This window comes from Carcharodon carcharias (genome assembly GCF_017639515.1).
Source record: "Carcharodon carcharias isolate sCarCar2 chromosome 24 unlocalized genomic scaffold, sCarCar2.pri SUPER_24_unloc_3, whole genome shotgun sequence".
In the NCBI taxonomy this organism is placed as follows: Eukaryota; Metazoa; Chordata; class Chondrichthyes; order Lamniformes; family Lamnidae; genus Carcharodon; species Carcharodon carcharias.
This window is the reverse complement of record NW_024470606.1, coordinates 819,187-829,847: the sequence shown is the minus strand read 5'-3', so window position 1 is coordinate 829,847 and position 10,661 is coordinate 819,187. Positions and strand designations below refer to the sequence as shown.

At 44.1% G+C, this 10,661-nt stretch overlaps 1 protein-coding gene across 4 annotated transcripts in view; it reads left to right on the top strand.

The window, feature by feature from the left end:
- Positions 1 to 1,180: 1,180 nt before the first annotated feature.
- The window catches only part of LOC121273533 (NACHT, LRR and PYD domains-containing protein 3-like), a 32,241-nt gene continuing 22,760 nt past the window's right edge, over positions 1,181 to 10,661 (top strand). The window contains exons 1-6 of one of the 4 annotated variants that reach the window (XM_041180710.1): positions 1,181 to 1,210; positions 1,681 to 1,762; positions 2,428 to 2,518; positions 5,380 to 5,546; positions 6,939 to 7,110; positions 7,211 to 7,276. In XM_041180710.1, coding sequence (XP_041036644.1) covers positions 2,458 to 2,518; positions 5,380 to 5,546; positions 6,939 to 7,110; positions 7,211 to 7,276 — 466 coding nt within the window. In that variant the 5' untranslated portion in view covers positions 1,181 to 1,210; positions 1,681 to 1,762; positions 2,428 to 2,457. Of the gene's footprint in view, positions 1,216 to 1,631; positions 1,763 to 2,427; positions 2,519 to 5,379; positions 5,547 to 6,938; positions 7,111 to 7,210; positions 7,277 to 10,661 lie in introns of those variants that run through there. The other 3 variants (XM_041180711.1, XM_041180712.1, XM_041180709.1) reach the window with 3 other exon arrangements.

The following is a 10,661-nucleotide window of genomic DNA, read 5'->3' as shown; positions in this document are numbered from 1 at the left end:
CTCCCAATCTCCATCATCCCTTTTCCCATCGACTCTCCCCCACCTCCATCATCCCTTTTCCCATCGACTCTCCCCCACATCCATCATGCATTTTCCTATCGACTCTCCCAATTTCCATCATCCCTTTTCCCATCGACTCTCCCCCACCTCCATCATCCCTTTTCCCATCGACTCTCCCCCAACTCCATCATCCCTTTTCACATCGACTCCCACATCTCCATCAACCCTTTTCCCATTCACTCTCTCCCACATCCGTCATGCCTTTTCCCATCGACTCTCCCCCACCTCCATCATCCCTTTTCCCATCGACTCTCCCCCACCTCCATCATCCCTTTTCCCATCGACTCTCCCCCATCTCCATCAGCCCTTTTCCCATCGACTCTCCCCCATCTCCATCATGCCTTTTCCCAATGATTCTCCCCGTCTCAATCATCCCTTTTCCCATCGACTCCCCCACCTCTATCATACTTCTTCCCATCGACTCTCCCCTACCTCAATCATCCCTTTTCCCATCGACTCCCCCACCTCTATCATACTTCTTCCCATCGACTCTCCCCTACCTCAATCATCCCTTTTCCCATCGACTCCCCCACCTCTATCATATTTCTTCCCATCGACTCTCCCCTACCTCAATCATCCCTTTTCCCATCGACTCCCCCACCTCTATCATACTTCTTCCCATCGACTCTCCCCCACCTCCATCATGCCTTTTCCCATCGACTGTCCCTTATCTCCAACTCCATCGCTGTTTCCCATTTTTCCTCTTGACTTTCATAAACCCTCGCACATTTCTCAGTTTGGCATTTCTGATCAAATCGCCCCTCCCTGGGCCGTTAACACTTTTTGTTTTTTCTAACGAAACTGCCGATCAACATTTCTAATGTCTTGTGGTTTGAATTCTGCATCAATTAATAACCCCTGCTAAGGCTGTACTTGCTATTGGCTGCGATCAGGTGATTGACAGTCAGGCGCACGACTCAGAATAGAATGAACATGGAAACCCCGCCCACATCACTGCGTTGCTGCGGGGCCCTTGGGGTTCAGGGCTCCTGCGTTAAACCACTTCTGCGCGAGCCGGACAGTTTGGGAAGAACTTCCCAAGTCTGCAATGCGCATGCACCCGATATGACGAGACAAGGAACCTAAAGGGGCGCTGCCTATTTCAGTGCGCATGCGCTTTACCGCTCAAGGGCGGGTGTGCAGTTTCAGCGTACGGTTGTTCCCTTTTTTTTATCCTTTTATCAATTGTTTTATTCCCAACTTTTATCCTATTTTCGATCTTTTTCCCCACCGTTCCCGCCCCCAACCCACCCCCTCAAGGGCTTTCTGTCAGTTGCTCATGTTGTTCTTTCCGGAGTGCTTACCCTTGTCCTGCTATTACCCTCTTCTGTTTTCTGACAATGCTACCATCAGCACCTCCTTTTGCCCTTACCATTACCATGAACACCCACCTTGTTCTTTTCTTCATGACATCTCTGGCAATCTCTCCTTTGCCTCCATCTGTCGCTGGCCTTTTAACCAGCTGCACCTGCTCCAACTCCCCCCCCCCCCCGCCCCCAAACGGTATAAATTTAATCACATTTTTACTTCTCTTTAGTTGTGAGGAAGTTATATGGAATGGAAGCATTAACTCTGGTTTTCTCTCCATAGCTGCTGTTAAGTCTGTTTTTCTTTCCACAGATGCTGTTTGACCTGCTGAGTTTTACCAGCATTTTCTGTTTTTACTTTTATTTCAGTTCACAATCATTTGGTTTGCGTGACGGTGAGAAAATGTTCAATATTCGTCTTTATAGTGTTAAGATACAGGATTCATAGGATTACTGTAGTGTTGATACATGATATTATTGTTAAACCATGAATTCATCTGCAATTTGAAGTGAAAATGTGGATTTCTGCCTTCACCCCTGAAAATGCAGAAATGTGACCCAGGGAGGATGGAGCCAGTGAGATCGGACAGTGTGTGACCCGGGGTTGATGGAGCCAGTGAGATCGGACAGTGTGTAACTCGGGGTTGATGGAGCCAGTGAGATTGGACAGTGTGTAACCCGGGAAGGATGGAGCCAGTGAGATTGGACAGTGTGTAACCCGGGGTTGATGGAGCCAGTGAGATCGGACAGTGTGTAACCCGGGGTTGATGGAGCCAGTGAGATTGGACAGTGTGTAACCTGGGAAGGATGGAGCCAGTGAGATGAGACAGTCTATAAGCCAGGGAGGATGGAGCCAGTGAGATCAGGCAGTCTATAAAACAGGGAGGATACTGTCCAGGCCTGCCCTGTATGCTGTTCAATGAAGAATATAACATAATGTGCAGTGATTCTGAATAGAAAAGAAAGTCTCTGAAAATAGTTAAATCATATGAAATACACTGCTTTTAAATGAGGGAGTCTCTGGGCAGATTGTAATTGCTCAATATTGTATTTATTATAGAACAACAAAACCTGGAAACGCCTCACCACCATGGCTGAAGCTTCAATTAGGGAAGAAGATCCAACATCTTCAAGAATGGGAATGGACATAGGTAGGTTTACAGAATACTTCAAAGTATAATTTCGGCCCTGACAAATATGAAAATCTTGGGGAAGAATTTGCAGCTCCCACAGGAAGAGGAAGTTGAGTAGAAAGAGGGACGTGAGTGACCATCTAGAGGAACATCACAGTCACAGTTGGAAGGAGCCCCTGCAAACTGAACTGTTCAATAGACAGATCTGAAGAAGAGTCATACGGACTCAAAACGTTATCTCTATCTCTCTCTTTCTCCACAGATGTTGTCAGACCTGCTGAGTTTTTCCAGAATTTTTTGTTTTCATTTCAGATTTCTAGCATCTGCAGTATTTTGCCTTTATATTATTGTTCAATAGATACTTGGTTGTAAACTTGATAGAGACAGTGACTCAGAGGAGGGTCTCATTGAGCAAGAGTGTGACATCAGGGAGCAAGAGGTCACCATGCGTGGGGTGGGTTGAGAGGCACTTTGGCACAGGAGACTTAAATTGGTGGGAGAGCCTATAGTCAGGGAAATAGACAGATGTGTCTGCAGCCCTGAGCAGGTCCTGAATGTTAATTTTCCTCCCTCGTCTCCAGGAGAAATTATATGTGACCATCTCTCGGAAGCAGGATGAACAGAAAATAGTCATATGTTTATAGAGGTAAGATTAAGACTGTAGGACTAGACTGAAAGGAAAAAAAACCCTCTGGATTGTTTTGTGATAGATCACTTAAAGAGGGAAACATGAGGCAGGTCAATGAGTTGTTGCAACTGGAGCAAGAGGGAAAGGTTCATGTTCTTGGGGTATTAAAGTGAGTTCAGGGAGAAGGAAAAGTGTGGCTGTGATCTGAATCCAGCAACAACAATGGTTTTACAGAATTGGAGTAGAGCAGTGTGAAGTCAATCAGCTGGTGTGACTGGAGTGTGGTAAATATCCAGATTTGAGACTAAGAAACCAAATTAATAACACTTGGAATAGAAACAGATGTGTCGGAAGTTACTACAGGTTTTTGACCCTGTAACACTGAAGAAATGGTGATGTATGTCCATGCTGGGAAGCTCTGTCACTTGGTGTGGAAACTGGAGATAATGGTGTTCCCATGCTTCCTCCCTTGTTTTTCTGGATGGTGTGATTTATAAACTATGACTCAGGGTTTAGGTTTTCATGGGATTTGGATTAAAATAGTCCTGTAAACATTTTGAGCAGAGCAAAAATATACTTGTAGCTATCACATGAACAAAGGAATTCGGAGCAGGATTAGACCACTCAGTCCTTCGAACTGGCACCGCCATTCAATAAGATCACGGTGACCTGATTGTAACCTCAACCCCATATTCCCACCTACCCCCTGATAACCTTCCACCCCTTGTTAATCAAGAATCTGGCGCTGCCTTAAAAATATTTAATGACTCTTCCTTCACTGCCTTGTGAGGAAGAGAGTGCCAAAGATTCATGACCCTTTGATAGAAAATATTTCCCCTCATCTCTATCTTAAATGAGCGATCCCTTATTTTTAAACAGTGACCGCTAGTTTTAGATTCTCCCACAAGAGTAAACATCCTCTTCACATCGACCCTGAGGTTTCAATCAAGTTGCCTCTTACTTTTCTAAAGTCTAGGGGATATAAACCTAACCTGAGCAACCTTTCCTCATAAGACAACCTGCCCATTCCTGGTATTAGTTGAGTAAACCTTCTCTGAACTGCTAATACATTTACATCGTTCCTTAAATAAGGAGATCAATGCTGTACATCAGTGGCAAGACATTTTGTTGACCGCTGCCTACACACAGTTGCCAGATTCCACTAATTTCCTTCCACGTAGTTTTTTCCTACCAGTATTATTAAAGCGATACACACGCAAAGCAAGAGCCTGTGAATTGAGGTGCATGCTCGTTGCACACAACATTAACTGTGAGAGCCGTGCGCTCCCTCTGTGTCCGATCAAAGCGCTGCTATGGTTCAATTATCGAGCAGAAAGGGAGGCCATTTTTCTTAGTTTGCAATGACGTGATATCAGTTCCAAAAAAATACAACACCAAGAGACATTATGAAACATGACATTCCTCTCATGTAACAACATTTCCGGTAGGTTCTGCCCAATGTGCTCGACAACTTCCAATTCTGTAGGAAGCCATGGAAACATATTTTGTCTAGCTCTTTATGAAATATTCGGCATGTATCAAATGTATTTAATCTTATTCATGGGGTCATGGTTACTGCAAATTCCCGATTTCAACCCTGCAGCCCACTGAGATGAAGGAGGGCCACTCTTGTGGCCTACTCACTAGCCCAGGTTGCCCATCACTGCTGTACACACTACTCCAGATTTGATCTCACCAGTGCCCTGTAAAACTGAAGCATAACGTCCTTACTTTTGTAATCAATTCCCCTCACAAACAATAACAATCTATTAGCTTTCCTAATTCCTTGACATACCTACGTACTAGCCTTTTGTAAAATTAAGAACACAAAGATGCTCCCGGATGTTATGTTAAATACAATCAAAATTTATGCAGTTAAGGAATAGGAAGGGAAACAGCACTTTTCTTGATGAGTTTTGTAGGCAGTCGAACAGTGAAAATGAGACAAAGGGAGAGGCTCTGTTTTGGGCAAACTTTTAGAATCTGCTTTTTGAGGTTGAATTAGTGAACATTTATAGATTCAGGGGATGATCTAGATAACTGAAACCAATAAACTGAAGGTAGGTTATGTTTGACAAATTGTACATTCTTATTTAAGAATTGACTGTATAGATCAATGGAATGTAGCAACTGTAATGTATATGTCTTTTTGGATGGTGTTTAATAATGTGGGTCGCAGTTTTTGGTGTATGAGGAAATGTGGCTTCTGGATAAAAAGTCTTCTGCATTTACTCTTCATTTGTGGTCACAGATCCGAACTCCACAATCACTGAGTTGTTGACAAATTACGACGATTACCAGTTGTTCAAGTTGACGACATTCTACTGGGACAGACTACAACAGGCGATTGAAGAAGGGGTGGAGGGACTTGCTCCCATGTTAACAGACCAGGACTATTTCAGTCAACAAGAATATCACGTAAGTGGGAGAGATGCAGAATCGATTTAGTTTATTCTAACATCACAGGACTGACAGATTAGTAACAAAGGAATTGCTCGATGATAATAAAGACCTCAGTCTACTTCAGTTTCTAACATTGTCAGTCGCATGATGCAATGAAAATTGAATTGTTGGCTAATCGTATCAATCAATATGTCTGTAACAGACCCTTTGAGGAAAACCTCAGTGGCTCAGAGCTTTTGGAGCCATAGATATAAAGTCTGGAACTTTTTGGAGTTAACAGGATCCAACCAGCAAGAACAAAAGCAGGATGTGACCATCTTTCAGCAGGCAGTGGGACCAGGGCTTAATTTTGCCCATGGGGCTGTCCACCTGGTGCCCTGTACCCAAGAGCTGTCAGGCGTTCAGGTGGACAACAACTCAGCAGCACCATCACTAACAGTGGCCACTACTGGGGCTGCTCTTTGGAAAATGAGGGCCCATCGATGGCTGTGAGCTGTGAAAGTCAAGCAAGTGGAGTCTGGAGATGCCAGGGTCAGTCAGACAGACTTCAGACTCCAGATTCTCATCTCTGGTGCACTATCTCCTTCACACCATCACTTGTGGACAAGCGTTTAGTTGTTTTATTGTCCACTCTTTGAAATTCACTCTGCATCTCTACCTCCCACTTCTCCTTAAAACATCGTCAGATTGCTCCTCGTGAAATGCTGTGGGAGGTTTATATACAGTAAAAGCTCTGTATGAACGTAAGCTCATGATGGAAGTATGTGCTAAATGCTGAACATGGTTAGTAAGGTTTCACAGAGGCTGCAGATTTGCAAAATAATGGTTTCAGATATTTCAAATAATGATGGAAAATGTGATTGAATTGTGACTTTTTTGGTCAATTCTCCTAATCAAGAAATTGGTAATGTTTGTTTCAATTAGTCGATGGTAATTTCTCAGACAGTTTTCCAGCTGCTTCCCACACTTCAGAAACGTCCCTTTGCTGCCACCTGAGTTCTGATTTGCTGCTGTTTTATTTCTGAGTAAATCACAAAGTGTGACAGCAGGAAGTAAATGTGAAAAACAAGTGAATCATATTGTCAATCAGTAATCTGATGTCATGCTGGATACTGAATGACGAGAGAAAACCGATCACATTTATACAACCTCAGATTATCAGGGATTCTTGAGAACTGTTTCCTGATTTCAAATTGCTTTCATTCACACTCATTTGCTATTACTGATGGAATCAAGATGTTTACAGAATATTCACCCATGTTTAGAATAGCTTAGCACTCAACCCAATGACTACCTTCGGAGCTCAAAAAAAGGGGAAATCCCATCACTGAGCAGATCCTTTCCTTCTCATTCTCAGTGTTTATATTTCATTCTGCTCCTTAATATATTCATTATTATTCTTTACAGAAAGTCACTGAGCTCACAGAGAAGGGAAACCAGGCAGAAAGTGCCAAACTTCTTCTAAATCTGGTGATGGAGAAAGGCTCTCAGACCCGAAGGGTGATGTGGGAATCCTTTGTGAAAATGTGCCATGGATTACAAAAATTGGACAAAATATTGAAAGAAATAAAGGAACTTGGTGCGTTAAAATCACACACTGAATTCAATCTCGGATTCAAACATTGCAAATTCTATTATGATGTTACACAGATTTCATGAAATTTAATTGTTTTACATAGGTTCTGATCCATTTGATTATATAAACATCACACAAGGTTTATCGGAATTACCCAGTCACCAAAAAGGTAAGAGATGGAATGGAGATTTCAAACTGTTTATTTCACTTGTGCGAATCACAATGTTTGAATGTTATCATTTGGATAGAAATTGTCAGAATCTGGGAATCAGAAATTCAAAGGCTGTATGGACAAGATTAAACATTGTTTGGAGTTTTCATCAATCCTTATGTATTGAGCATAAATTCAAGATGTAATCCATACGATTTTTGACATTGGGAATGTTGCATTATTTCACTGATTCCAGCGGGTGGCAGATAGCATTTATGAGGTCTTCGACACTTCCAGCTCATGTAATGTGAAACTCAACACCCACCTGGCAGGATCCCGATGCACTGTGAAACCCTGTTCACACCAGGCTGGATTCTGATACACTGTGAAATCCCGTACACACCTGGCCGGATTCTGATACACTGAAATCCCAAACACACCTGGCAGGATCCTGATACACCATGAAACCCCGTACACACCTGGCAGAAGGAAAAGCAGTAGCGTAGTTGCATGTCACTGGATTAGAAATTCAAAGATTCAGGCCAATGCTCTGGGGGACCGGGTTCACCTTGGAAGCTCATGGAATTTAAATTCAATAAAGTTTTTGAATCCATTGAATCATATAAGATCCTGAGGGGACTTGACAGGGTGGATGTGGAAATGATGTTACCTCTTGTGGGAGAATCTAGAACTAGAGGTCACTTTAAAAAAAAAAATAATGGGTCGCTCTGTCTGTGGTTCTCAAAATGAGCAGCTACTCTATTTTGTTTTATTTTTGGCCAGCACAGACACAATGGGCTGAATGGACTTTTTCTGCATCATAATTTTTCTGTGGTTCTATGGTTCATTTAAGACACAGATGAGGATTTTTCTTTCTCAGAGGATTGAGAGTCTTTGGAAGTCTCTTCCTCTTAAGGCAGTGGAGGCAGACTCTTTGAATATTTTTAAATCAGAAGTAAATAGATTCTTGCTAAGCAAGGGGGTGAAAGGTTATTGGGGGTAGGCCCAATCCTCATCCTCAATGATGGAGGAGGCTAGCAAAGCAGTGCAAAAGATAAGGCTGAAGCATTTGCAACAACCTTCAGCCAGAAGTGCCAAGTGGATGATCCATCTCGGACTCAGGTGCCAGCCTTCAGCCAATTTGTTTCACTCACGTGATATCAAAAAAAGGCTGAAGGCACTGGATACTGCAAAGCCTATGCGCCCTGGCAATATTCCGGCAATAGTGCTGAAGACTTGTGCTCCAGCACTTGCCGCCCCTGTTCCTGTACAGCTACAATGCTGACTACCAGGTAATGTGGAAAATTGTCCAGATATGACCTGTTCACACACAGCAGGATAAATCCAACCCGGCCAATTACCGTCCCATCATTCTACTCTCAATCGTCAGTAAAGTAATGGAAGAGGTTATCAAGCGACACTTGCTTAGCAATAATCTGCCCACTGATGCCCAGTCTGAGTTCTGCCAGGGCCACTTAGCTCCTAAACTCATCAGAGCCTTGGTTCAAACATGGACAAAAGAGCTGAACTCCCGAGGTGAGGTGATAGTGATTGCCCTTGTCATCAATCCTTGACTGAGTGTGGCATCAAGGAGCCCTAGCAAGACTGGAGTCAATGCGAATCGGTGGCAAAACTCCACTGGTTGGAGTCATACCTAGCACAAAGGAAGATGGTTGTGGTTGTTGGAGGTCAGTCAACTCAGCTCCAGGACATCACTGCAGGAGTTTCTCAAGGTAGTGTCCAAGGCCCAACCATCTTCAGCTGCTTCATCAATGATCTTCCTTCCAACATAAGGTCAGAAGTGGGGATGTTAGCTGCTGATCGCACAATGTTCAACACCATTCGCGACTCCTCAGATACTGAAACAGTCCATTTCCAAATGCAGCAAGACCTGGACAATATCCAGGCTTAGGCTGACAAGTGGCAAGTAACATTCGCGGCACACAAATGTCAGGAAATGACCATCTCCAACAAGAGAGAATCCAGCCCCTTGATGTTCAATGTCATTGCCATCACTGAATCCCCAATTATCAACATCCTGGGGGTTATCATTGACAAGAAACTGAACTGAACTAGCCATATAAATACAGTGGCTACAAGAGCAGGTCGGAGGCTAGGAATCCTGCGACGAGTAACTCCCCTCCTGACTCCCCAAAGCCTGTCCACCATCTACAAGGCACAAGTCAGGTGTGTGATGGAATACTCCCCACTTGCCTGGATGAGTGCAGCTCCCACAACACTGAAGAAGCTGGACACCATCCAGGACAAAGAAGTCCGCTTGATTGGTACCACATCCACAAACATTCACTCCCTCCACCATCGATGCACATTAGTAGCAGTGTGTTCCATCTACAAGATGCAGTGCAGGAATTCACCAAGGCTCCTGAGACACCACCTTCCAAACCCATGATCCCTACCACCTAGAAGGTCAAGGGCAGTAGATAGATAGAAACACCACCACCTGGAAGTTCCCCTCCACATCTCACCATCCTGACTTGGAAATATATCAACGTTCTTCCACTGTCACTGGGCCAAAAGCCTGGAACTCCCTCCCTAACAGAACTGTGGGTGTACCTACACCACATGGACTGCAGTGGTTCAAGAAGGCAGCTCAGTGCTACCTTCTCAAGGTAAATAGGGATGGGCAATAAATGCTGGCCCAGCCAGCGAAGCCCACATCCCGTGAATGAATAAAAATTGTCAGAAGCACCGTTTTGGAAAATGGCATCATCAGAACAAATGCAATGGAGACGAAGGGACTGAGAGAATGGGATGGAGTCCTTACAGGAGCAGGGTGTTAGGAGCTGTAGTCGAGGTAGCTGTGGAAGTTGGCGGGCTTTTAATGGATATTGGTGGATAGTCTATAACCAGAATTTGAGACAGAGAGGTCAAGGAAGGGAAGAGAAGTGTTGGAGATGGACCCTGATGGAGGGGTGGAAATTGGAAGCAAAATTGATCCATTTTTTCAGGTCCAGATGAGAGCATGAAACAGTCATCGATATACCAAATAAAAAGAGTTGTTGGAGGGAGCCTGAGGACGACTGGAACGAGAAATGTTCCACATACCCCATAAAGAGACAGGCATAACTGGGCCCATACGGGTACTCATAGCCACACCTTTTGAAGCAAGTGAGACAAGTTTAAAGAGAAATTGTTCAGTGAGAGAACAAGTTCAGCCAGACGGGGGAGAGTGATGGTGGATGGGGATTGTTTGGGTCCCCGTTCACGGAAGAAGTGGAGAACCCTCAGACCATCCTGGTCGGGGATGGAGGTGTAGAGAGATTGGACGTCCGTGGTGAAGAGGAGGCAGTTGGGGCTAGGGAGCTGGAAATTGTTGATGTGATGTAGGTCATCAGAGGAATCGTGGACGTAGGCAGGAGGAGAATGGACCAGGGAAGAGAGA